At 62.4% G+C, this 26,851-nt stretch overlaps 1 protein-coding gene across 7 annotated transcripts in view; it reads left to right on the top strand.

Moving 5' to 3' along the window:
- The window catches only part of IQSEC1 (IQ motif and Sec7 domain ArfGEF 1), a gene marked incomplete at both ends in the record, with an annotated part of 318,762 nt that extends 293,193 nt beyond the window's left edge, over window positions 1-25,569 (top strand). For 4 of the 7 annotated variants that reach the window (XM_079713576.1, XM_079713577.1, XM_079713578.1 and 1 more), the window contains 11 exons: window positions 2,829-2,990; window positions 4,789-4,911; window positions 6,338-6,504; window positions 10,699-10,838; window positions 11,244-11,273; window positions 12,247-12,372; window positions 13,192-13,291; window positions 15,530-15,691; window positions 16,555-16,731; window positions 22,127-22,176; window positions 23,327-23,866. In XM_079713576.1, the coding sequence (XP_079569702.1) occupies window positions 2,829-2,990; window positions 4,789-4,911; window positions 6,338-6,504; window positions 10,699-10,838; window positions 11,244-11,273; window positions 12,247-12,372; window positions 13,192-13,291; window positions 15,530-15,691; window positions 16,555-16,731; window positions 22,127-22,176; window positions 23,327-23,866 (1,777 nt within the window). Of the gene's footprint in view, window positions 1-2,828; window positions 2,991-4,788; window positions 4,912-6,337; window positions 6,505-10,698; window positions 10,839-11,243; window positions 11,274-12,246; window positions 12,373-13,191; window positions 13,292-15,529; window positions 15,692-16,554; window positions 16,732-22,126; window positions 22,177-23,326; window positions 23,867-25,399 lie in introns of those variants that run through there. The other 3 variants (XM_079713582.1, XM_079713580.1, XM_079713581.1) reach the window with 1 other exon arrangement.
- Between the last annotated feature and the right edge of the window lie 1,282 nt (window positions 25,570-26,851).

The raw sequence follows: 26,851 nt of genomic DNA, 5'->3' as shown, positions 1-26,851 counted from the left end.
CCGTCCAGTGCCCCTCAGTGCCCCAGGGGGCGGGCAGGGCTGTGGGTGAGCAACAGACTGAGTGTGTGACCTACCCACGCAGGACATCTGGGCTGCTCCGCTCAGCACGGAGCCCTGTGAGGGGCCAGGGGACCCAGGACCCCTGCCCAGCAGGGCCCCCGGAGTACACGTGGGGCAGCTGGGGGCCAGCAAGATCCTGCGGGCCAGGGACTGCCTGTGACATCAGTGACATCAGTGCTGGCTCTCCACGGTCAGGGAGATCACTCCCCTTGCCGGCCGCGCGCATCCCAAGCCTGGAGCCCCCGCCTGTACCTCCGGCCGCAGCACCTTTCCTCTCAGTTTGCTGGGAGCCCCTGGTCTCTGGTCGTGGCCTGGTCAGTCCACATTCCTCTCCTGCAGCATCTTGTGAAGGGTGCCAGGTGGATGTGGCTCCTGCCCCGTTCACCTCGGGCTAAGAGCTGGAGCCCTCGGGCTCACATGCGGGTTCACTAGCATATGTTGTGATCGCTGCCCCCAGATGGTGTCCTGAGCCAGCCACTCCTCCCCCACTCCTGCACCAGTGCTGGGGTGCCTGCGAGGGTCTCCTAGCTGGGCTCCCGTACAACAGCCAGAGGCGGCTTCTTAAACGGGGACTCAGGTCCCTCCACTGCCCTGTTCAGAGCATGCCGGGCTTCTCATCCCACTCAGAGGAGGGCCAGATGCCCCTGCGGCCTGTCCGCCCCGCTGCCCCTCCCCCAGGGCCCCTACTCTGAGCCCTGGAGCAGCCTCATGGCCTCGATCCTACAAAACCCACTCCCACCTCAGGGCCTTTGCATTCGCCGTTGCCTCCACCAAAAAGCTCCTTGAGCACTCTTGTCACTGTGTCACCTGCTCAGAGGAGGCCTCTGCCTCCCCTGCCAGAACCCCGCCCACCCTCGCTCGGCCACTTTGCCCTGCAGACTGGGTGTTAGCAGCTGTCGTGCCGGGTGTTTGCGGCCAGCCATGCTCGCCGCTGTCATCCAGAGTGCCGCCCGGCACAGAGTCGGCATGTGGCACTTACGCCATGGGGAGTCCGCATCCTATGGCCCCTGCACAGCCTGCCTGTCCCACGGGGCTGTGGGCTCCTGCAGGTGGGCCTGGCAGCTGTGAGGCTGCACGACGTTGGCCTATGAACACAGGCAGGAGCAGCTGGGGCAGAGAGGGGGGCAGCCACCCCAGGGCGGCAGGAGGAGGCTGGGCTGGACCAGGGGTGGTGTCAGGGCCTCGGTGGGCCAGGCTGGCCCGGGTGGGTGACAAGGGCGCCCGAGAGGGGGCTCTCCAGTCACTTTCACATGGGAGCCAGGCCGGGGAGTGCTACACTGTCTTCTCAAGAGAAGCCGGAAATCCAGGTTCTGTGTCCAAGCTCCCGGTTTCTAAACATTGGCAACCAACTGGAATTCTTTCTGTTAACGTTGTGTGAGCCGAAGAAAACATATCTGTGGGCTACCGTGGAAGTGGGGGGCGGTCAGGTATGGGCTGGGGTCCTGCGGGGGCCGCTGTGGAGCTAGCGGGGAGGAAGCGCGCCCCGCCCCGCCCCCGCCCCCACCCCCGGGTGCAGCATCAGCACCAGTAGCGCAGTGCCTGGAGAGGCCTGGGGCGGGGGCAGTTCTTGGTTGGAGACCCCAGGGTTGCCAGGAGGAACGGGGACGTGGGGGAACGGGGCCACTCAGTGACCACTTCGGTGCCAGGAACCAGGAGGCCGGCAGTCGCTCCCTGCCCAGCTCTGAGCACAAGGTTGGGGTGTGTGGCCACCTCTGATAAAAATCGCAGGGTCATCTTGAGGCTGGAGATTGGCCTGCGTGTGGTAATATGGCATCTGTGGGACCCGCTGTCAGCGCACGGCTGGTGGTGGCAGGTAGATCCTGGCCCTCACCTCCATGCGCCCAGGGGCCAGCAGGACACTGACCTCTACCACTGGGGCAAGGCGTGGGGTACCAGGTATACCCAAGGGCTCCGCAGCTCCTCAGCCCATCCGAGGCTCCGGGTTCATCAGAGGAGGGCACCGCCCTCCGAGGGTCACAGGTGCAGAGGGAGGGGTCAGTGGCGCCTCCCCCTGCCCTGTCTCTTTGGACCACTGCCTCCCTGTGAGGTCAGCTGAGCCGGCACCAGGCCCCGAGGCTGCCGGGAAGAAGGGACCTGCTGGCTCACTGCTCAGCCCCCGAGGGCGCCCCGGCCACCGGGCTCCGGGTCCCGGTGGACGCTCAGCCCTGTGGGGCCGGCACAGCCCCGCCCCAGGCCTCTGACTGCAGGTGGGGCCGGTGCTGCGCCTCCATGTCCTCTGCCATCCGTTGAGGTTTATCCTAAACCTTCCTGGTGCTCACCTACTGCGTGCAGCGTTCCAGGCGCCCGACTGTGTTAACACACAAGTCTCACAGCATGGGCACTCGAGTCCCCAGCAAGGTCATGTGGCTGTCGGGCAGCACAGGTGACAAGCGTGCCAACCCCAGGGAGTAGCGTGGGAACTGAGTTGGCGTGCAGGGTCCTCAGACGGTGACGGCACGGAGCACGTGCCACAGGCGGCCAGCGTGTGCTGGGCGGGGCCCTCCAGCCCACCTGGAAGCTCGGCACAGAGGGGCCCATGGAGGCAGGAGGGGTGGGGCCCTTCTGTGCCCCCCGCGAGCCCCCAGCCCCGGGCACCCTCCGTGCTCCTGTGCTGGCCCAGCCCTCCTGCAGGGCCCAAGCCGTCCCGGTTCCCCTGCGTTGTGGGCTCAGGGTGGGGCAGGACAGGGTGCCGTGGAGGAGGAGGGGATGAGGGCTGGGGGAGCTGGAGGGCTGGAAGCGCCCGGCTGAGTCCATCTCTCGTCCCCCAGGAAGCCCGAGAAGGGCATCCAGTACCTCATCGAGCGCGGCTTCGTGCCCGACACGCCGGTGGGGGTGGCCCACTTCCTGCTGCAGCGCAAGGGCCTGAGCCGGCAGATGATCGGGGAGTTCCTGGGCAACCGGCAGAAGCAATTCAACCGCGACGTGCTCGAGTGAGTGGGGCTGGGGGCGCTGCACGCACACCCCAGGCTCCCCGCTCCCCTTTGTCTTTCTGGCTCCCAGACACACAGAGATGCCCTGCCAGCACCTCTGGCCCCATGCAGCAGGGCCAGCCCCTTCCCCTGGCCCAGCGGCCTCTGGGCCGACCTCCCACAGGGGCAGCGGGAGGGGAACCGGTGAGCTCAGCCCGCCTCCTCCTCCCTTTCCTGGCGGGAGGTGGGGTGACGTCCAACCAGGCTGGCGGCCATAGACTCTCAGCTACTTGGAACCCTGCAGAAGAACAGGCTTCCAGTGCCCTGGGAACTGCCGACAGCTTTGAGAAGTCCTGCCCGCACGTACCCTGCACCCCCCAGTCCTCCTCCAGACTGTCCTGAGTAGAAAGCCACCACACCTGGGTCCTGTGGTCACTGGGCAGGTGCTTCGTGCAGGCCGTGTCCTCACCTCGTCCGCGGGGGTGTCAGGGGTCCATAACCCCTTCCGCAGACGAGGAGCCGGGGCCAGCAGGAGGCCGGCTCGGGACAGGTGCCCTGCTCCCCTCTGCCGGGACCTGGGGGTGCAGCTCCAGGCCCGCCGTGCGCACACGGCCGACCCAGACACTGCACGCGGGATGGGTGACCCAGCCGGTGGGCCAGGAACGGGATCCAAGCAGGGTAAAGACTGACCCTCACTAAAAACGGCAGGGCGGCCTGGCCACGTACACCTGCCACCTCCGGGTGCCCCTGGGAGGAGGTGGGCGTGGGCTGCGGCCTCTCTGTTTCACAGGTGAGCAGACCCAGGCTCGGGGAGGGGCGGGGGGCCTGGCCTGGCTGTCCCCCCATACAGACGCACCCACGTGCACACACATATATGTACACTAGTCTTCACTCAGTCACGCAGACACACACACCGGAGAGGCGGCGAGCCATTGGCGGTGCCTGGCGTGTGGCCGGCTGTGGCGTCTGTCCCACCTGGGCTGCTCTCTCCCGGCCCAGCCTTTCTGTTCTGGCCCCGCCCTGATAGTGTGCTTGGTGCCCACTCCCCCTTGGAAATCCGGGAGGAACCGTCCCAGGAGAGCACGCTAGCTGCTCCGTGAATGGGGCCCAAGACCACGTGGCCTGGCCCCCTCCCCTGCAGGCACCCCTCCTCTCCCCCCACGCTCCCTCCGAGCTGCTCGTGGTCCGTAGGAAATCCGCACATTGTTCTCGGATCAGAAAACAGCAGCGGCCTCAGGAAGCAGCGAGACCCCCCCAGGCATCCTCCTCGGATGCTGGTCAGCAAATTGTGCTGCGGGGCCCCTGCCCTCACCCTGCCCCAACAGCCTTGAGTGCTCAGAGCATCGCCCCAGGGGAGGGGGGCCCACAGCTGGGGTCTCTGCAGCCCCACCGGGGGTGGTCACGCGAGGGTCCCTGTTGCAGACCCATCTACCGTTCGGGGTCACGGTCAGAGGCTGGAGCAGGCTGTGCCGGGGGCGGGGCTGTGATAAGAGGTACCTGTGACCTGCGGCCTCCCCAGCTCTGCCCTCCCTGTGGGATCGGCAGGTGAGGGCAGCACAGCCCCTCCAGAGGCCCCGCAGAAATGCCCGGGAAAGCGTTGACGTGAGGGGCAGGCCCAGGGCGCGGTGGCTGCAGGGCCAGTGGGTGCCAGACCTCCACCTCCTCCTGTGGAGGAGGGAGCCCACTCCGGCACCCTCCCTCTCGGGCCTCCCTGCGCTGACCCCTGTGCTCCCTCCGCCCTCTGCGGGCCGCGCTCGCCTCTGCACCCGGCGGGAAGCGGGGCAGGGGACGCTGACGGGGCCTTCTTCTCTCATTTCAGCTGCGTGGTGGATGAGATGGACTTCTCCGCCATGGAGCTGGACGAGGCCCTCCGGAAGTTCCAGGCGCACATCCGGGTCCAGGGGGAGGCCCAGAAGGTGGAGCGGCTGATCGAGGCCTTCAGGTGGGGGCGGGGCAGGTGTCAGGTAGAAAAAGCGTCCCCGCTCGAAGACCGTGGCTCAAGGGCAGACTCCCCTTCAGGGTCAGGTGGCCATGAGCTTTCAGGGGAGGGGGGTGCGGGGGGCAGAAGCCCCTCCCCTGCCACGTGCTGCACGGCTCAGTGCTGGAGCCGGGGCCTCGAACGTCTCCGTGATCCTCTCGTCCTCACTGGTTCGTGAGTCCATCTGTGTCGTCACTCGTCTGCTCATTCACAGGGGCAGATGCTCCCTCAGTGACGCAGAGGGCCTGGTTCTGACACCTGCACCACTGTGTGACCTTGCGCTGGTCACTTAACCTCTCTGGGCCTCACGTCCTTGCCCGTAGCGAGGGGTTGATGAAGGCACCTACCCTGGAGGGGGTGGAAGGATTGAACCACTCGGGCCGCGTGGGCGACTCCGCCCGGCACCTGGCCCCCCAGAGAGCCTGCCGTCAAGGCGGGCCGTCCCTGCACCATCTTCCATGCTGGGATGGTGTGCACACTGGCCGCATGGGGCGTCCGTGCCCCGCGCTGGGTGTGGGAGACCCAGCCCTCTGGGCTCAGCAGGGGTGGTGTGTTCACAGAGGAGCAAGGTCGCAGGAGGAGAAACCCCAGGGCCTGGGAGGGGAGCGTTCAGACACTTCCATTCAGGAGGGCTTCCTGGAGGGGGCGGCACTTAACAGGGAAGACGAAATTGAAGCCCACATCGTCTAAGCTCCCATGGCTGCTGCCTGCGGGCTGTGGGCCTCGGTCACGGTGCCCCACCCGGTTCCTCTTCTCCATCCCTGCCCCACCCACCTACCCCTGCACAAGGTCGCCAGTGGAGGGAACCGTGGGGTGGGGGGTGGGGCGTATTCGAGGCAGTGAGGACGTGAGCAGATGACTGTGAGGCAGTTTGTAGCGAGGCTGTTAGTTCGGCTGCCGCAACAAAGATGTCCGCCACAGCTGCTGTGGCTGAAATGCCCCGGAGGTGGGCCGCCCTCTGAGCTGGCATGGAGGAGGCCTGGCCTCCTGTCACCTGAGGTCCCCGGGAGCAGATTCAACACCCATCACATCCACGTTCCAGGCAGGCAGAGAGCATGCAGGGCACCCCCTGCCTTTAAGGCGCAGCCTCGAAGGTGCCCACATCACATCGGCCGGAACTTAGCATGTGGCTGTGCGGGGACCAAGGGATGTGGTCCTCAGCCCCGAGCAGCCACGTGCCGGCCGAACTACGGGCGGGTGGGACTTAACTCACATGGGGGGACAGTGAGTGGACGGTCAGGGCCGGCTCTGCCAGACAGGCGACATCCCCGTTTACCAGAAACGGAGGCTCCGAGGTCAGTGACCAGCCTCAGCTGTTTAGGGCTGCTCACGGGTGAGGGGCCGACTGGCCTCCTGCCCTGGCTGAAGCACCACCCCCGTCCGCCCCCAGCCAGCGGTACTGCATCTGCAACCCCGGGGTGGTGCGGCAGTTCCGGAACCCAGACACCATCTTCATCCTGGCCTTCGCCATCATCCTGCTCAACACCGACATGTACAGCCCCAATGTCAAGCCTGAGCGCAAGATGAAGCTGGAGGACTTCGTCAAGAACCTCCGAGGTGAGCTGCCCTGGCCCCGGCGGGACGCCCACCCCCTGGCCGCCAGCATGTACCTGACGGGTGCGCGCAGCGTGGCCTCACGTGGGGAGGGGTGGGGCTCCTCCCCGAAGGAGCCCAGGCAGTGCAAGTTCCCGTAGAGGGCGCTGAATGCTGTGGCGGGGGCACTCCGAGCGGGAGGCGGCATGTCGTCTCAGAGGACCCCAGGGCTGGCAGGCCTAGGGCGCCAGAGGGCAGAGGCCTGAGAGCGCAGCTCGGCTCAGCGCCCGGGGCCGGGCCACACACGGTGGATCCAGGCCTGGTTGCAGGGGCAGAGGGAGGATGGACCACAGGCTGGGTGCTGGGCGCCCTGGGGCCTCCAAGCACGGGGGGTGGGGCCGGGATGGGGGCCGGGGGGGGCCGGCACTGTCCTGCCCCCATCACTGCTGCCCACACAGCATCGCCCACCACCCACGTCCCTCAGTGGTCCTCTTGGAACAGACTTGCCTTTTCATTTTTGTCTTCTTATTAAACATATGTTTTCTGGTTTGTTTTTGCGGTACGTGGGCCTCTCACTGCTGTGGCCTCTCCGGTCGCGGAGCACAGGCTCCGGACACGCAGGCCCGGCAGCCATGGCTCACAGGCCCAGCCGCTCCGCGGCATGTGGGATCCTCCCGGACCGGGGCACGAACTCGTGTCCCCTGCATCGGCAGGCGGACTCCCAACCACTGCGCCACCAGGGAAGCCCCGTATGTATTTTTAAAAGGAACTTTATGTCATCACTGTAAGCAGGAAACCGGTAGCATTTGTCACACATGGGCATCATTTACGAAAATGAGCGCTGTGAAAAGGCAAAACCGCTGTGGGTTCCAGCCAAGCTGTTCCTGGCTGGGCCCCGGGCCCGAGGCTGCCCTCTCCTCCCCGCCAGGTGGGCCCATGTGGGGCAGGTGACCAGGGGCTGGGCAGCCAGATGGACGCTTCCTCCTGTGTCGCCAGGCAGGAGAGGGACGGAAAAGGGAATGGCTGTCTCCGTGTTTGCTGCCGGCAGGTCCCTCATGTCCGTGGGGTACCGGGCTGGGGGACTGTCCCTCTCCTTGGGAAGCAGCTGTAAGGGACTGAAGTCCCTTTAGAAATGGCATCATAATTTTATAAAAGGGAAACAACTGATGTGAATCAAGTCCAACTTTTCGAGCTGTTTAAAATTTTCATTTTGTCCTTCATTTCTGTAAAACTGCTCCATCGTCACGTCCCCCAGAGCGGAGGGTCTGTGCTGGCACTCCCTGGGGGTGGGCCCCACGCTGACAGACGGTCCTGCAGGGCGGTGGGCTCAGGGCCCTCCCTGTGCGGCCCTCTGCAGGCCCTGGGGAGGGCCAGGGCTCAGCTGTGGTTCCTAGGAACCTCGTTAATGAGAGATCCAGGCGCCAGGCCAGGCCAGGGAGCAGGGCAGTCAGCAGACACAGATGGTCCGGGGGCTGCACCCCCTCCCCTCCTCTCTGTCACCTCGAGCCCCTCTCCTCGCTGTGCCTAGTCTGGTCTGGTCTCCACGGTGTCCCCATGGCCCTGAATGCAGCCGGCTGCTGTGTAGCTGCCGGGAAAGCTGGCCGTGAGCTGTGTGCTGTTGGCGACCCTGGGAGCTTAAGGGACTCTGATTTTTTTCCTCTGGTTTAGCAGCTCAGCCATGTAACTGGGGCCTCTCCTGTGTGAGAAATGAGACAGAAACGAGGCCCGTGGACAGAGGCTCGGGGGAAGACAGGGCTGCTGGGTCAGATACCTGCCGGTCGGCCGCCCTCATGCCTGCGGCTTCATGGTTCGTGCGCATCCTTGCATCCGCCATCCCGGCAGTCTGGGGGAGGTGGGGCTTTGTCACCCCAGTTCCCAGGGCAGGGGCTGAGCACCCCAGAACCAGGAGAGGAAGCCACTGATTCTTTCTCGCGAGCCTGGACTGTTGCCACCAATCACCTCTTTTCTTCAAGCCAGGGACTCGAGCGTTCTCTGCCCCATCTTCCTTGAGCTTCAGAAGGTTCAGAGAGGGAGGGGACTTGCCCAAGGTCACACAGCAAGTGTGTGTCAGAGGAGGCAGGACGCAGGACGCTGGCCTCCCAAAGCCAGGTCGGCGCTCTGTGCTGAGCACACGTCCCAGCTTGTTCTTTTTAGAGAGTGCCCCCCTGCCCCAGCATGCACCAGGCACACATTTTCTCTGGAATCACTCAGTGTGCCCAGTGGGTCCAGCAGGAGGGGGGGCCTCTGGGAGTTCAGGGAGAGGCAGGGAGGAACCCGGAAGCCAGGCAAGCGATATTTTGCTTTTATTGATATTTGCCTTCAGATTTTTTAAATGTATATTTTGAATGGGTCTTATCCTCACATAGTTCAAAAACCAGAAAGTAACGTGACCCAGCAGTTGTCCTTCTTGGAATTTACCCAAATGAGCTGAAAACTTACGTCCACACAGAAACCTGCCCACGGATGTTTATAGCAGCTTTATTCATATTCACCAAAACTAGGACGCAACCAAGCTGTCCTTCCGTAGATGAATGGATAAACCTTGGTGCGTCCAGACAATGGGATATTATTCAGCCCTGAAAAGAAGTGAGCTACCAAGTCATGAAAAGACACGGGGGAACCTTAAAGGAACATCGCTAAGTGAAAGCAACCTATCTGAAAGCCTGCACCCTGATTCCAGCTGTGCCACATGCTGCAGGAGGCGAAGCTGTGGAGACAGTCAAGAGACCAGTAGTTGCCAGTGGTCGTGGGGGAGGGATGAAAAGGAGAAGCACAGAGGGGTTTTTAGGGCAGTGAAAATTCTGTACGGTATTATAATGGCAGACACATGGCATCGTCCATTTGTCCAGACCCATAGGGTGGACAACACCAAGAGTGAACCCTCGTGTGAACCGTGGACTCTGGTGACTGGGACGTGTCCGCATAGGTTCTTCAGTTGTAACGAAGGCACCATTCTGGTCGGGGTGCTGATTGTCGGGGAGCTGGGGGTATATGGGAGCTCTCTGTGCTTTCCCCTGAATTTTGCTATGACCTTAAAACTGCTCTGAAAAAATAGCTAATTAGAAAAAAGCCAGAAAGCATAAAAGGTGTACAGCAGGGCCCTTCCCATCCCTGGAGGTCATCGGCTTTGAGTCCCTGCTGTGCCACCCAGAGCTTCTCGTGGGAACCGGTCCAAACGTGCACGGCTTTGACCCTCTTCCACTCGGCGCCTCACTCTTTCGTTTGGTAAATCTGAGGGCTGTTGCCAAGGTTTGCCGTGGCCTTCCTCGTTCCTGCGGGCGTACAGTAATCCCCGTCCCAGGAGTCCTCATATGCGGACTGCTTAGCCAGTCCCCTGTGAGTGTGCAAATGGGTTAGCTCCCGTTTTCTGCGATTGGGAAGCAGCACCGCATTGAATGTTAACGCCCCACGGGACAAATCCCCCAGATCCACTCAGTGGGCCCGAGGGTGTTTGAATTTATCACTGGCAGGTGGTGCTGGCTAGCCCACCAGAGGGCTTGAGCCGTCCCACTGCCCCATGTACCGCCAGCAGCCTGCAGACTGAGGCCCTGGGGGCTTCACGTCTCTGTCGTGAGCAGGGCTGGGACTTCCTGACAGCATTTTTGGGGCCGTGCAGCAGAAAGGGCGCAAGCTTGTTGTCAGAGCAACCTGGCTTCAAGTCCCAGAACTGGGACAGCAGCCACTCAGACCCCCTGAGCTCTCGTGTCGGGGGGGCTGGGGATGGCCCCGTGAGCTGCCCTGGCCCCTGTGAAGTTACCGTGCTCTTGGTGGCCTGTGTCACTGAGGAGGGGACTCGTAGCTCAGAGAGACCATGACTCAGGCCGACAAAGAGCAAAGTGAGGATGCGGGCCGGGCAGCCCCGTCCGCACAGCCTCCCCGCACCCCAGACCGGTCCCCAGGCCCCCTCCAGCCCGTCGGTACACTGGGGACCGTGGTGCCCGCCCCACGGGATGGCGGCCGGGATCGAGCGGGGCCGTGTGTGCGGAGCCCCCGGGCGTGGCTGCAAGGTGGCACAGGCCTCTCCACACTCATCCGGGGGCAGTGCCAGCCTGGTCCCTGGTGCGGGGGCTCCAAAAACACGTGTAGTGGATGGGGCAGGGCCAGCTGCTGTGGGTCTGGAGGCCTTTGGTTCAGCTGGGGCCTGGCATGGGGAGCGCTGTCCAGATTTGGTTTAGAACCTGGTGCCTTGGGGTGAGCCTTACCCCTGTTCCCCACCAGGCGTGGACGACGGGGAGGACATCCCCCGGGAGATGCTGATCGGGATCTACGAGCGGATCCGGAAGCGGGAGCTGAAGACCAACGAGGACCACGTGTCGCAGGTGCAGAAGGTGGAGAAGCTCATCGTGGGGAAGAAGCCGGTAGGTGGTCTCCGTCCCCACAGCGGGAGGCCCGGGGTACCCAAGACCCACCCACCCCGCGACCCCAGGCTGCCCCGCTGGCTCGGCTTCGGCCAGTAGCCGCAGTGCCTTTGGAACCTGTTCCCTTCCCAGTGGGGTTGGTGAATTATGTCAGGTTTGGGGCTTGTTAAGGGAGTAACAACCCTTCTCTCTGGGTCCCCTTTGATGAGAATCTGAGGCTCTTAATAAACCAATGGCTGGGGCTGTGCAGTGGCTCCCTGGCGGCCTGGGCTCCCCGTCAGAGCCCGCTGGGGGCGCCCTGGGAGGCGCCGTGGGCGGGTGTCACCCCGGGGTCTCCGTCAGGGCCCAGATGTGTATTTGGAACATTAACATCTCTTCTTGTGTGTTCACTGCTTCCCCCTGTAGATCGGATCCTTGCACCACGGGCTCGGCTGTGTGAGTTCCCCTCGGCTTTCGCCTTCCGTGATCCCCACTCCCCGCAGCTCGCGGCTCCCAAACCCACAGTTCTGGCTGCATGAGTTAATTTCCGGAGCCATAAGACATTTGATTTTCACAGTTATCTCCACCTCAGATCTCTGCGAGCACGCGGGAGGGTTGTGCTGTCAGGCCCAGAGCAGGTGGTCCCCTCCCGTCTTGTCTGGGCCCGGTTGAGCTCAGAGATCCCGCTTGTCCCTCGGCCCCGAGACCCTGTGCCTGAAGAGATGACCTTGGTGTGCCGTTGAGGCCTCCCCCTCCCCACCCAGCCCACGCTGTGCCTCCCAGGTCCCTTTTGCCGCCAGGGCTGGCAGTAGTGTGCCTGCTGGCCGTCATGTGGTCCGCTCCTTACCCCGCCCTGGCAGCCAGGTCAGCTACCCCTGCAGAGGGCCCGAGACCCCCGCCCGGCACGCCCGTGACCTGCCCTCACCCACCTCCCCAGCCCTGCGTCCTGCCCTCCCTTCTCGCTCACACTCTGCTGCGGACAGCGCTGCCCCCTGAGGGCACCAGGCTGGCCCCGCGCCCCCTCTCTCTCATCTGCGGGTCGCTGAGCTCGGGCCTGGAGAGCAGCCCCACGTAGGGCCGTGTGTGCCCACGGCTGCGTGTGCGGAGGGCAGGGACCGGCCCCTCGAGGTGGTGACTGCCGGCTCAGGACCCTACACGGCTCCCCCAGACCCAGCTGTCAGGGCTGAGAGCCTTCAGGAGGGAGGGCCTGGGGGCGGGGAAGCCTCCTATGTGTGTGGCTTGGGGCGCACATGACGGGGGCTCAGAAGATACGCGTGGCTCCCTGGCGGGGGCTCCACGAGCCCAGTGCTGAGAGGAGTCGGAAGGCGGTCTCCCTGGAGCAGGGGCCTCCGGAGGCCCGAGGGAGGGCGGGGTGGGGGAGTCCCCTGTCCCCACGGGCGCATAGAGCCAACGCCGCCCGTCCACACAGGTGCTGTCGCTGCCGCACCGGCGCCTGGTCTGCTACTGCCGGCTCTTCGAGGTTCCAGACCCAAACAAGCCCCAGAAGCTTGGGCTGCACCAGCGGGAAATCTTCCTGTTCAATGACCTCCTGGTGGTACGTGGTCCCCACGGGTGAGGGCCTGGGTGTGCAGACCCCAGAATGGCTTGGGAGAGTGGCCCCGGCTGCGCCCAGTGTCGGCTGCCTGGGCTCCCACCTCAGGCGGGCTCATCCAGGAGGGGAGAGTCAGCCTCCGCAGGTCCGGGCCTAATCCCGTCCCCTCGGCTGCCGGGGGATCCTCTTCCCGAGACTGAGCAGAGGTCTCGCTGCTGCCCAAGCCCGTCCCTGGGGCCAGGCGGGGGCGGTGCTGTCTCGCTGGCCTGGGTCTCAGCCCCAGGACTAATGGGCTGAACATGGCAGAGATGGGCTCCCCAAAGGGAAGTTGAGCTCTTGCCCCAAAACAGGTAGCACAAATGTAGATGTTCCCGCAGGGAGCAGGGGGCCTGCCCTTTGGAGCTCTTGCCTCCTGCAGGCCCCCTCTTGCCCGAGACCCTATCCCCTTTCCCCACCTGATTTGAGGACCAGCTGCTCTTCTCGGGTTCCTGAGGCTGGAATCTAGACATGTGGGTTCAAGTCCTTTCAGAGTTCCTGACCTTGAGCAGGTCGTTTCAGACCTCTGGCCTCAGTGTCCTCCTCTGTAGAACTCATCTCTCAGAGGGTTTCACGCTGCCTTTGGGCCGTGCGTGGGGATGTCGGCGTGAGTGTCCGTCCCTGTATCAGCCCTCCCCGCCCCGGGGGCCTCCTGACCTTGGAACCGCAGGAGGGTCCTCACACGGGAGAACTCGAACTGTGGGCCTACTTAGAGTCCTGAGCGCCCAGGGCTGCTGCCGGCCGCTCGGGCCCAGTGGCTCAGCCTCTGTCTCTGGCTGCCCCCAGGTCACCAAGATCTTCCAGAAGAAGAAGAACTCAGTGACGTACAGCTTCCGACAGTCCTTCTCCCTGTACGGCATGCAGGTCTTACTCTTCGAGAACCAGTGTGAGTGAGTCCCTGCGCCCGTCCACACACGGCCTGCACCCCGTGGCAGGAGGCGGCCTCGCTTGGTCCATCCGTGTAGCGAGGAAGCTCTCCTCCGCCGTCCCCTCTCCTTCCTCCTGGCTCCATCAGGGACGACTCCAGGGTAGCCTCTCCGGTGTTCTTATTCCCACTTTCCCAACAGAGGGCAGGTTGCCGGCTGGGGGTAACCAGGGAGGATTCAGTATCATTGTATGTAGGACTCATTGGGTTTACTTTTACCGTTACTTCTTGCAGGTGATAAGATTCTTAAATTTAGTGCAGAGTGAGTTTATTTAAATAAAATGTTGATAGGAAAACATCGAGTGGATGGCACAGGTGATATACAGATATGGCCAAACAGTCAGGTGAGGGTCATGCCGGAGAGACTGCAGGCAGAGGTCGCGAGCAGAGCCCCGATCCATCCGCTCAGGTTTCAGCGCCACGTGTTCTGGCTGTTGGACCTCTCCGGCCCGGTTCCCTTGGTCCATCGATGGGGTGATGGTAGTGCCTGCCTCAGGATGAGATGAGGCCGTTCACATAAAGGCCAGGACAGCCCGTGGCCCAGGGGAGGTGCTTGTTCAGGCTTTTGGGTGTGAATGGGTCCTGGGCCAGGGGATCCGGGAAGGGAGCTGGCTGCCCCTGCAACACCAGCTGACGGGTCCTTTTGGTCTTGTTCCTTCTCGCCACCCATGCCCTTCCCTTCTCCTCTCTCCCTCTCTGTCCCCTCCCTGTCGGAGGACCTCGAGCCGCAGGCTGAGCCAGTGCCCCTGGGGTGGGATGGGGGGCGTCCTGCTGCTCCCCATGTTCTGGAGGGGCCAAGGGAAGGGCCGCCACAGTGGAGCGTCTGGGCGTGTCCAGCAGCAAGGTCCCGCGGTCCTGTCCCATCCGCCTTCCCTCTGCAGGTTGAAAGGTGCCAGGGACCCGTGGCTGGGCCATCCCAGAACACGGGGCCTGAGGGCTTCTCTTTGCCAAACGGGACTGGACCTGCCAGCCCCTCCTTTCTCACGTGCCTGTGAGGAGCTCAGGATGCAGACCCTGCCGTCACTCCACCCCAGGCCGGAAGGCCGGCCTTGCCTTGGTTTCTCCCAGGCAGCACCAGGGAGGCTGGTGCCATGCACACTGTCCTGACCGGCAGGCCCCTCTTGGAAGGGGTGGCCGTGGTAGTGACCACCCAGCAGCGGCCCGAGCAGACCGAGTCCTCAGGCAGAGGCCGTGCCCAGGCCGCTTTCAGGTTCCCAGGGCTCAGCCCTCAGCCCTGGACGTGGTGCTAGTGAGAGCCGACCCCGACCTTCTGTAGGACATGCCTCGCACCCGGGGTCTCAAACTGGCAGCCCCTGGTCGGTCGCGGCTCAGTTATGTTATATTTGAACTTTATTTTAAATTCGTTGAGCTCATACTAACATCTTCCCATAAGATTTAGGTATCCGTGGCTCGTCTTGTAAAGCTAGGTTTGGACGGATGGCAGGCAGTGGCGGGCTGCACACCCTCCCCAGACTCTGCAGCCGCAGTCTTACCCTGCCCGCTTCCTGCATTTAGGAAACCCACACAGGCCTCTAGGCGTTGGAGGTCCCGGCCCTGACCCAGGTCTGAACCGTGGTGGGATTGGTGTTTGGGCCAAGAACCTTCACACACTCAGTGGTGGATGCTTGATTCCCACTGAGGAGAGAGGCTGCCAGGACACCAAAGCCCCAGAGACCCCGAGAGCACGGAGGAGGGACTGGGCAGGTCTGAGCAGAAGACTCTGTGGGGTGTGGGGTGCCCACAGTGTACCGCAAGGGAGCTGGGGGCCTGGAGACCAGTCGGGAGAGCACAGAAGAGTCCGAAGTGACTGGATAAGACTGTCCCCCAGCGGGGACACCACCTCCCCGTCCTCCCAGGCTCGGCACCTGGCCGAGTGACCAAGGATCCTGACCTAAAGAGTCCAGGCTCCACGCCCTTCCGCTGGGGAAGAACGAGGGCCCCGGCTTTGCCTCAGATCAGTCGGACCTGCCCTCGACTTGGACACGGAGCAAACACAGACCCAGGTCAGGAGGCGGAGACTGCCTGGTGGTCCCTCCGGGCTGCACCGTGGAGCCTCTCCTCCCTGGAGGGATGTGTCCTCTGGGAGCCTGGCCTCAGCGTGCTCCCACACCCCGGCTGAAGGGAGACCTGCTGGTACTTTGCCAGCCAGAAGGGAGGTGGCAGAGCCCGCCCTGAGGCCCACGCTGTCCTCTTCTGCAGATTACCCCAACGGCATCCGGCTCACGTCCGCCGTCCCCGGAGCTGACATCAAAGTGCTAATAAACTTTAACGCTCCCAATCCTCAAGACCGGAAGAAATTCACTGATGACCTGCGGGAGTCCATCGCGGAGGTGCAGGAGATGGAGAAGCACAGGATAGAGAGTAAGTCACGGATGCCCGGCCGGGGGCCTGCTGGGTGCAGGCGTGGCCTCCCATCTGGGGGCCGAGACAGTGGTGAGATGCCAGGGTGCAGTGACTCTGAGCCCAGAGGTGAGATGCCCTCGGCCTCTTCTGGCCTTCCCACGGCCACGTGACCAGGCAGCCCACCTGCCCAGGTCACGGGAGGTGGCACAGAGGAAGGAGGGGTGGGCAGGGGTCTCTGGGTGGGAGCCGGGCTTCCAAGGCCCAGGCCTGTCCTGCCCTGGGAACTACATCGTGTGCCCTGAGGGGGGGCCTCTCGGAGCCCTGGTCACCCCATGTCCAGAGCCCTGGACCTGAGCCCTTCGCACTTGAGTGTGGTTGGTATTTGTGTCTTCTGCGCCCGACCACCCAGAGGGGTCAGGGCTAGGGCCATCCCCTGGTTTTCATTAAAGCTAATGATACCCCCGCTTCTCCTGGCTCTAAGCCTCATTCCTGGAGGTACATGGGTGCCCCCACCCCTGGCCTCCATCCACAGCCAGGCCAGGTTAACTCCTCTCCAGACCAGGCAAATCCGCCTCCTAGGAAAGTGACTGACCTTCCTGCAGCCCTCGGGCACCCTGGCCTCTCCAGCCTTCTTTCCGGGGTCTCCTTTCGGCCCCTTTGGTCGCAGGTGCTCTCGCTCCTGCTCTTTTCCAGACGACCTTGCCCCTCACTTGCCCCCTTCCGAGGAGGTGACGGCTCAGCCCGGTGCCACCCTGAGCAGAGGGCCCCCCCGAGTCCTCTGCGTCGCCCTCCGGGGGGGGGGGCCAGCCCCTTGCCTTCCTCAAGCCACCCTTGGCTGGGGGCCATGCTCCCCTCACTGGGCCCCTCGGCCTCTGTTCCAGCGGAGCTCGAGAAGCAGAAGGGCGTCGTGCGGCCCAGCATGTCCCAGTGCTCCAGCCTCAAAAAGGAGCCGGGCGGCGGGACACTGAGCCGGGCCTGCCTGGATGACAGCTACGCCAGCGGCGAGGGCCTCAAGCGCAGCGCCCTCAGCAGCTCCCTGCGCGACCTCTCAGAAGCGGGTAAGAGCTGGGCCCAGGGCCGCCCCCTACCCAGCGCACACGGGACTCGGCCGCCCGTGGCCGGCGGGGCTTGCGTCGGCCGGAAGGGGCTGTGTTGGAGGCTCAGACAGTGGAGGGGCTCGGACAGAGCTCACTTGGGTGGCCGTCCCCAAACCACAGCAGCATGTGGCCACGCGGAAGGGCGTCCCCCAAAGGCCAAAGGAAACGGGGCCGAATGGTCAAAGGCAGGACGGCCGGGAGGTTACCCCTGGTCTCCCTTGCTTATTTATTTTATTCTTTTATTTGTTTTCTGAAATTTGCTGTCATGCAGAGCGAGTCGGGCCCTGCTGATGGGTGTGTCCCCTGTACTCTGTGCTGCCCCGTCCCTGTGCTTCATGCTGATGAATGAGATGGAGTGAAGCCCTTGACACTGTGTCTGGGACCCCGTCTCCCACTGTCCCAGGTCTTGCTTTCCCCACAGAGGTCTCCCTTCCTGGGAAACCCAGGCCTCCGTCCAGCCCAGAGACGCGGCCACGCCTGGCCCTGGGACGTCCGTGGGAAAGCCCTGGCAGAAATGTGATTTTCGTTGTTGTTTCTTTGTTTCTGTGTGTGTCTGATTTGCTGCCAGCCTCTTAGCGTGCAAGCAAGCAGCACCCCTCGAGCCGCCCAGGTTTCCTGGGGCGGGGCTGTGCGTGGAGCATCACTGAGCAGGGAGCTTCTGCTGGCGGCCCTGCCTGACCTCAGCTGGGGAGGGGAGGGGGAGGGGAGCGCTGCTGCAGCCTGCTTTGCCTGCCAGCGCCGTTGGTTGGAGGAGCCACGGGGTGAGGGGCTGCACGCCAGCGGCTCTTCAGCCCCCACTAGGCGTGTCTAGCCAGGCAGCTTCTCCCATGAGGAAGCTCAGGGGCTGCGGCGGAGCGGAGGGAGCCGGACACGGGGGCACGTGGCTGTGCCAGGACCCCAGGCTCCCACCCCGAGGCCCCAGCTGTCCCAGCCTCAGGAGCCTGACGTCACCGCGGCTCTGCTGGCGAAGACCCTCTCAGGCTGAGACCAGCCTCCTCCTCTCCAGGGCCCAGCGGACCCCTCCCCACCAGGGCTTCGCCCACCCCACCAGCCTCAGGCATCACCGCTTGACCAGCTCTGGGCCCCCGTATAGAACCTGCTGATGACCCCATCCCTCCCTTCAGCTTATTCATTTCCCAGAATTTTTTTTCTTTTTTTTCTTTTTTTTTGAGTTGGATTTTTTTTCTTTGTTTCTGTCTTGTCATTTTTTTTTTTCCATAGTGAAAATCCGAATTGCATGGCCAGCGTGAGAGTCAAGCAGGGCTTCTCAACCCCGGCTCTGTTGACATCTTGTGCCAGCTGATTCCTGGCTTTGGGGACAGCTCTGTGCAGGATGCTTAGCAGCATCCCTGGCCTCTGCCCACTAGATGCCAGTAACACCCCCCAGTCATGACAACCAGTAATGTCCCCCCAAATTGCCAGGTGCCCTCTGGGGGAGAAATACCACCCCTGGTTGGCAGAATTGCCGTGGTTGAGAACCACTGGTTTTCCCCGTGGCTTGTTACACCCAGCTAACCGTAACCAGACTGCTCGGGGCCTCTGCAGGCTGGGGACCCAGGGCCTGTGTTTGAGTTTGTGCAGTGGGACAGGTTCTGGCCTCTCTGGGTCCTGCCCAGCCCCCTCAGGTAGCAGTGGCCTCAGCGCAGCCACTCGAGGGCCTCAGCCGTCCACTCTCTGCTTAGGGGCCAGACAGAGCCGCGTGCCCGGGTGCATGGCCGTGTGAAGGGCGGAGCTCCAAGGTCTGGCTGAGTTCTGTTTATCGTTACCGTTGCCATTTTTGTTTGGGGATTCTGAGCCGAGGACTCCAGGCAGCGAGTCCTCTCGGGTCCTAAACCACCGTGAAGAGAATCCCCGGGAAAGCGCCCCCTGCCCCGAAGGTGAGAGGGGCGGTAAGGTGGGTGTTTGAGTCCTGATGACCTCCAAAGCCCCAGACTGGGACAGGCTCCCTGTGACCTCCAGAGGAAGACGGGCCAACGCCAGCTGCCTGCCGGAAGATGCCGGAGACGTGACCCTATGTGCTGGACTGGGTTGGGGCGAAGCTCTCCCGCACCCGCCGTGCCCCGGCCGAGGTGGGCTTGTCGGGAAGACGTGAGACTCAGGGCCAGCCTCTCCCCTCGGGACAGTGACGCCCAGCAGCCGGCTTGTCATCGTTCCCAGAGCAGCTGCCCCAGACCTGCGACCACATGTCCGTCCAGGAGACAGCACCCGGGGATGTGCCCTCGGCCCGGCACGAGCCTCTGGGACCTGGGAGGCAGTCATGGTTTGACGGTCCAGGAAGAACAGGGCGGCAGACTTTCCAAGCGGCAGGGGGAGGGGCCTGGCCCCCAGCCCGGCCCCCCTCTGAGCTGCGAGGCCTCGTCCCGGGTCTCCACGTGGTCTTCCTTCAGCTGGGCCCCCTGCTCGTCTCAGTGACACCAGAGCCCTGCCAGCCTGAGATCAAGGACCCATAAGGACCGCTGACACGGGCGTGACTGAGCCTTAGCTCCTGCCACAGATCTGTCAAGTCACAGTGGACACTGTCCACGGACCCTGAGGCCCCCAGCCCCTCACCAGCCGAGCTGCCCAACACCGGTCCCCACGGAGAGGACATCTCCTAGGCCTGCAGGGTCTGCTGTCGTTACCTGGGGCACAGCTGGAAGCCTGCCACGTTCTGCACCTGCTGGGGAAGAGCTGGCGGCCAGTTTCCAAAGCAGCCCCTGCTGTCCCACGATGGGCACTCCGCACGTGTAGCAGCCAGGGGGCCAGCGGCTGCCTCTCCTGGGGTGGGGGCCATGCTCGGGGTGGCCTCCCAAGCAGAGCCCATCAGAGGGCCGCGCAGCACGCCAATTCCGGGGTCTTTGGCTCCGGGCCCTGGTCGAGTTACACCTCTGGGCTTGGGTTCCCCAGATGCAGGCGGGACTAGCGCTGCCCTCCAGAATCTGTGAGAGTCAGTACCCACAGAGCATTGGGGATGGGGCCTGGCCCGCGTGCTGGCTGTTGTCACCCTCAGCGTTGCTAGGGCCATGGTGCGAGACCTCGGGCAGATCCCTGTCTGCCTGCTGTCCCAACGCTGAGAAGCCAGGAAGGCTGGGAAGAGCCTCGCCGGGCGCCCCGTCTGGATGCGGCTCCCAGGCTGTCCATGGCCGGGCTGGCAGGGCCTGCTGTGGCCGAGAGGCGGCAGCTGGGGCAGGGCTCACCTGAGGCTTGTGCAGGATCCGGAGATGGTTGGGGGGGACCCCAAACAGGGCAGGCAAGGGAGGAGTGGTGGGGATACGTGAGTGGGAGCAGCTGGCCCGGCTCCTCCTCCGTCAGTAGGTGGTGTGCACATGTGCAAACGCCCACACGTGCGTCTGCCGTGGGCAGGTGTCCGCAGGTGTGCCCCGGACTGGAGTGCAGAGGACCCCTGCGGGGACGGGGACATCCTGTATCTCCTGCTGAGTTGAGAAGTTGAAAAGGTGAAGTCTCAGAAACTCAGAATCACTCCAAGACATCCAAGTTAGAGGTCTCCTGAGTCTTGGCCCACGGTGGGCAGGAGTGGGGCCTGTTCAGCTCCAGCGGGGGCAGCGTAGGAAGCCGCAACCCCCAGCCCTGGGCCTGGCCCAGTTCTGTTGGGTGAAGCAGGCCGGCTGGAGGGCGCTACTAGCCCGGCGGGGCCTCTGTCTTCCCTCTCTGTCCCTGGTCCTTAGTCAGAGGAGTGTCCGCAGCCTTATAGGGGCTAGAGAGCAGACTGAGACACCCCAAGGAGAGCGGAGGTCTGAGCATAGCCACCCCAGGGAGCGGGGGCCATGCCTAGTGGACAGATGTGGAAACTGAGGCAAAGAGTGGACGGCGTGCCAGGTAGGGTCACCCCTCCAGCTGCAGAGCCCCCCCTTCTGGAGACTGGACTCTAGTTCTGTTCCATGTCCCTGGGCCGCCGTGTTGGGACCGAAGGCAGGAAGGAAAGGTCACCCCTCTTCTCATACCGGCGGAAAGATGAGGAAGGGAAGGGTCGTTTTCAGCCGGGAACGAGAGCCAGTTCCCACCTGGTGGTCCGTGATCTTCAGCAACCTCATCTGCTGTGTGGCGTAGTTCCGAGTGGGCTCTGAGGCCAGGGTCCAGCACGGCTTTCGGTGGACCCCAGGCTCCCAGCTGGAACTCAGGTTTGGGGGTCAGCAGGCAAGGCAGAGTTACCGGAGCTCCCGTGAGCCTGCCGTCGTGAGCCCAGGCCCAAGGGCCTGTCCCAGGCACGCGCAGCTGCCACCACGAGGCCCGAAGGGTCCAGACACACCCTCTCCACCCAGCGCAGGTCGGGGTGTGGGCCACAGGGCGGCACGAGGCAGTGCCTTCCATTTTCCAGGCTCCTGGGTCCAGCCCGGGTCCAGCTCAGAAGGCAGCGTGGCCAAGATTTCCCGCCTCAGGTGGACGGGCAGATACCGTGAGAACGTGCTCACTGTGGGGATTGAGCTGGTCAGCCCATCGGCCAGAGCGTCCGTCTCCTCCTGGTGTGGACAGAGGGACACCTGTCCTGCACTGTGGGGCCTGGCCAGGCCTGCACAGGTGGAAGCTGGAAGAACGTCGTGGAGCCCCTTCTCTGCCTCAGCCTCGGTGTCCTGCAGAAATGCCTGGAGAAGTCGTCTGGGGGACCTGCGGGGGCCAGGGTGGGCGCTGGACGTCCAGAACCAAGAGGAAGACTCAACCTCCTCTGGCACAGCCAGCACAGGTTGTGTGCCTGCTACGTGCCATGTGCGGGGGACGCAGAGGCGTTGGCAGTGAGGGCTCACGACTGGGGAACGCGCGTGGTGTCCCAGCGGGCTGTGCCCACAGAGGACTCCAGGCCCTGGGCTGGGAGGAAGTCCCAGCATCCCTGTCCCTGGCCAGACACTGCACAAACCAAACGCGGCCCCAGGGTGCGGCCCCTCTGCTCCGCCAGGAGAAAGAGGACGTGGAGTTAAGTCTCCTAAGCGTCAGGCCCACCAGCAGCTGGGGACGCAGATGTGTGTGTGTGCGCGTGCGTATGTCCATACATACGTATGTGAAATCCACCGAAGGTCAGGCCGGGCAGGCCCACGCTTGGCTCGTCTTAGCTGTGGGAGGAGCTGCCCTTGCCCGTCCCAGCGGGCAGGCGGCTGAGGCCCCCTGGAGCTCGGGGTCAGCCGGGCCTGTGCGCCCACCCCAGCCCCCCAGAGGCCCCTCCCCCCAGGCTGCGGGTCCAGGAGAGGGGGTTAAAGTTGGGCTGGTTGAAAAAGACTTTTTTTTTTTTTTTTTTTTTTTTTGCTTTTTAAGAACCCCATTGTCTTGTTAACTCATTACTGCCCTGCCACCGGCTCCCCCGGGCCATCCGGCGGCAGCGCCCCGCCCCGTGTCGCGTCTAACCTGTGGTATTGCATGTTCTGGGCAGGGAAGCGAGGGCGTCGCAGCAGTGCGGGATCGCTAGAGAGCAATGTGGAAGTAAGTCGGAAGCCCCCGTCCAGCTGGCTGTCGTGTGTCGCCTCCTGGTGTCTTTTTGTTTTGCTCCTCCTCCCCTTCTGCCCAGAGGCTCAGACCCCCCGCCTGCCTCGTCCGCGCATGCCGCCCGCCTGGCGTTCCCATGCCCCTCACCGCTTGTTTGGGCTGCAACGGAGGGGGTGGGTCTGGATGTTGTGGTTTAGTCTCCGCCTAACCCATCCCCGCGGTCCGAGCATGGTTAACACCCCGGCTTCCTGCTCATCCTGGGCCGGAGGCGGCGGCCGCCGGGCACCCTGCCCCGCCCCCTCGCTGTTGGGTTCTGCCACCTCGGGACTTCCATGCTCCGCCATCCCCATCGCTTCCTTCCTGGAGGTTCGATTGCTGTGTGTCTGCAGTCAGGGCACCACGGAATTGCTCAGCTAGCTCGGGGGAGGAGAGCCATGAGAGCGAGAGGAATTCAGTGTGGATTTCATGAGATTTCATTCATCCTCCAGCCATCTCGATATTCCTGTTCACATCTAACCTCAGCTTGCAGACCTTTCTGTTTCCTTCCTTTCCCGTGTTTGGTTTGCAGTAGGTAGCCGCAGTGAAATGCCTAGGCGGTGCCCACCCCCAGGACGGGGCTTCCCCAGCCCCTCCTGTCCCCCTCACCACCTGCCCAGAAACCTCGGGACCTGCACAGGCGAAGCACACGCCCTCGGACGTTGAGAGGACCCAGGAGAGCTTAGGGCAGGAGGCGGCAGGACCGGCCCTTCCCCTGCACGCAGCCCGCCCGCCCCACCCTACCCAGCACACACGGCTTACACACACCCGCAGACACACGGTTCTGATCTGAAAGCTCTGGCCGCCTCCGGCAACAGGGTGCTCATCAGGCCAAGAGCAGAGGTCAACCTTGACCCACCGCGGCTGCGCCCCGCCCCCCCCCCACCTTTCTCCCCGAAGGCCCCCTCCTGGCCCCCCCAGCCGACCTGCACGGCAGTGTCCGGAGGTGGCGTCTGAGTCCAGCCTCACACGGCCTGGCCTGTGCGGCTAGCGAGTTGAACTAAGGCTTAGCAGTCAGTGGGCGAACTTTTTTTTGACATTTCTTAAGAATCATTCTGATGTAAGTGCTCTAAGCTCTTTTAATTTTGGTTTCTATGAATTTCCTTTTTAGGGGTCCATCATTAGCAGTCCTCACATGCGCCGGAGAGCTACATCAACACGAGACTGTCCATCTCGCCCACACCAGGCCATGCCCAACTCCTCCTCCCTCCTGGGCTCCTTATTTGGGAGTAAGAGAGGGAAGCCCCCTCCCCAGGCCCACTTGCCCCCAGCCCCTCCCCAGCCGCCCCCCCACCTGCCTCATCCCTCGCCCGGCCACCCCCAGGGGCCCACGGAGGGCCCCTTGCAGGCCCCAGTGCATGGGCACCACGGCCAGTACTGCCCCCTCCAGCAGAACCCGCCCCCCTACCATCACCACCACCACTACCACCCACCCCCGCACATCCAGCACGCACACCAGTACCACCACGGCCCCCACGGGGGACAGCCCGCCTACGGGGCCCACGCGCACAGCCACCCGCCGCTGCCCTCGGCTCACGCCGGCCACCCGGGCCACGTGGGCCACGCCGTGCACCACCACGGGCAGCCCCCTGCCCCGCCGCCCCTCCCCAGCAGCAAGGCCAAACCCAGCGGTATCAGCACAATTGTGTAGACAGCCTGGGTGGGGATCCCGGGCCCCGCAGAACAAGTGCACACCACACAGGCGCGCCCAGGGGCGGCAGCCCCAGACCGGACCCAGGGCACTTTCTGTTTCCACCTCCCAGTCTGCTCCCGGCCCGGATGGAGCCCCCCAAGCCCCGGGGCTTGTGTCACAGGGAACAAACCACCCCCCACCACCAGTTTGATTTAGCGGTGGCGCCCCGGGCTCCATCCACCTCAGCCCGGGACGTGGGCCTCGGCCACGTACGTGTTGAGCTCCCCACCCTGACCCCCAACCTGCAGCCCTCAGCTCTGCTTCCTCACTATACACGCAGATGAGAACCCAGCCTAGGAAGAGAAGAGACGACACAAAAAACCAGAGACAGAACCAAACAAAAAACCCAAAACTTGCTGCATTATTGCTCTTTTATTGACAATGGGCAAAAATTAAGTAGACCTGATATGGTTGATGAAAATACGTAAGTAAACTTTATATAATATAAATATATAAATATATAAATATATATATATATATACTGTATAGGTAGTATTTGTGTGTGAAAGGCAAACGTTTCAGTCCACGAAATTAGCAATATAGACTTTACAAGGAGCTCCACTTACCTGATAGGAAGACAGTACCTTAGACAAACGTGTGAGAGGGTAGACCAAAAACTTAAATGCTAGGGACAAAATTCATATTCTTCCGTATTTTCATAAAAAGAAGAGAAGCCCCCCTAGGACTGGCGGAAATCTTTACACAATCATTACTAACTGTGCCAAGTAACATAGCATCTAACTGTTTTAAAAGTCCGATATTGCTTTGTATAAATCCTTATTTTATTAACAGAAGACTATCATAAGTAATCAGTATTATAACTGCTCTGTTACTTCAGGTAAGCAAATAGATAAAATGCAGTAAACTCTACAGTAGCAACTTGAGACAGCTAGTTAAAGACTGGTTGCCTTGGACTATTGGTTACAGATTCTTAGACACTTTAATGGCTGCAATAACTGTGAATTTCCATGATCCATGTTTCTTTTGTATGCATTTGATTGAATGCACACTCATTCAGAGCCCTCTGCGGGGGGCCCCATACACAGCAGAGGTATTCATCTCCAACCTGAAAACGACCAACTCATCCTGTGTCCCCAGCACCATAGCTCCCTCATCCTGTTTCCAACCGCAGCAGGCAGAGACGCCCCGGAACCCGAAGGCTTCTCTTAGCGTTTAGCAGCCCAGGGCGGTGTGTGTGTTCCCCGTTTTGTTTTCTGAGTGGTGGCCGTGATCATCGTGATTCCATGTGGCCGTGTGCTAGCACGACCCCCGTGTCATCGCCGTGGCCCATCTGACCCCAGCCGACGAGTGCCCGGCCCCGCCAGTGCGGCCCCGCCCCCTCCTCACGGTCAGGCGGCTGCCGGGGCGTCACGTGACTCTCCGCTGTGCTCTTGTCGCTTCCATGTTGTGCTGACACCATCCGCTCCCCCGGGGCGGGCGCTGCACGCGCCTGGTTCTGTGCCTGAGTCACCCACGGGCCGTACTTTGTAGTTTCAGCCCTTCGAGCCACTGCAGCCGCCAGTGCTGTGCTCCTAAGCCGTGGACCCGAGGATCGCCCCCGGCACCTGCCGGGCAGGGAGCTCTTCCAGAAAGGGCGAAGCTGGCGCGGGACTCCGCGGGCGCGGGGCTCTGGACAGGCGGCAGCGGGACGACGGAGGGGGGCCCACGCCGGCGGCGGCCGGGGCTCTGCCCGCCCACCGCCCCCTTTGTCGCATCATCCAGGTCACCAAACCAGCAAATCTGCAAACCGAGCACTTCGTTAATCTCCACAGAGCAAGTACAGCAATCGAGAGTTTAGCTTTTTTTTTTTTTTTTTCCTTTTTTGAAAGAAGTGTGACTTTAACCTGCCCGCCTTTATCTTCCCGTCCGTGTCATCCTCCTCTCTCATCTGCTCAGAAAGAGAGAAATGAAAAGCACGGGCGTGTCTGATTTGGTCCAGGCCGGGCTGGTGGGAGGCTCCCCGGTTCCGCGGACCCCGAAACTCCTTGGTTTCCCTCCAGAGTCCCGCTCCCGAGGCGTTCTCTGTCTTGTGGTTTAAAGGGCATTGTGATGACAAGGAACGGTCGAATTGTACTGCATGTCCTCTGGCGTCAGGCACGAGGCCACACTTTGTGTTCTGTGTATTTGCAAACTCTCTCAGTGTTACTGTTGACAAATAGTTGAAGTAAAGTGATAACATATTAAGTATGTCGGCTTTTCTTCACCCTCTGTACCAATCGTAGGATCTAACTGTAAACTCCAGGTTGTTCCAGAAAAGATGCAGGCAGGCTGATTGACACCAGGTCGCCCTTCCCAAAGGGCAGTCACTGATGGAAACAGAGCCAAGCTGGGTGGAGCCGGCGGGGAGGGTGCCCTCTCTCTGCAGGCCATTCGGGACCCCCACCTCCAGACTGTCACCGGGCTGGGTCCCTAAAGGCGGGGGGAGTCTCTCCCCATGTTTCCAGCCTTCTGCTGGATTGGGTTCTGGTCAGTGAGGTTCCACCCGTCTTTGTGTTTTGTTTCCAAACTTGTCATGGAATAAGTGTTCCCAAAAGGCACACTGTTCCCTGGAGGAGGCTGGAGCCAGGCTGCCCCAAACTCGTTTGGGAAGCAGATGCTCCTGAAAAGCTTGTGGCCCCACGTAGCCTTCTTGAGGCTGCTCTCTCGGGATCCCAGCCCATCCCAGGGTGGCAGCTGTGGGCACCTGTGGTTCACCCCCTGGCACAGGAGGTGGGAGGCTGAGCACCACCGGGATGTGCGTCATCCTTTCTCACTGTCAAGATACACATGGGGCATTTTGCTCAAGTCACAAGTTATTTCAGCAGGTGACCCTTAGAGAAAGCAGTTGGTACCATCACAGAAATCTTTTCTGGGACAACAATTAAATCATGTTTGTTTCTTCCTTTTAAGTTTATGAATGGATTGCACAACAATGTAAAAATAAAGTTCATCCTAATATGATGT

The sequence above is a fragment of the Hyperoodon ampullatus genome (assembly GCF_949752795.1).
Source record: "Hyperoodon ampullatus genome assembly, chromosome: 10".
Lineage (NCBI taxonomy): Eukaryota > Metazoa > Chordata > Mammalia > Artiodactyla > Ziphiidae > Hyperoodon > Hyperoodon ampullatus.
The sequence above is the reverse complement of the archived record's forward strand: the minus strand, read 5'-3'. Positions and strand labels throughout refer to the sequence as shown.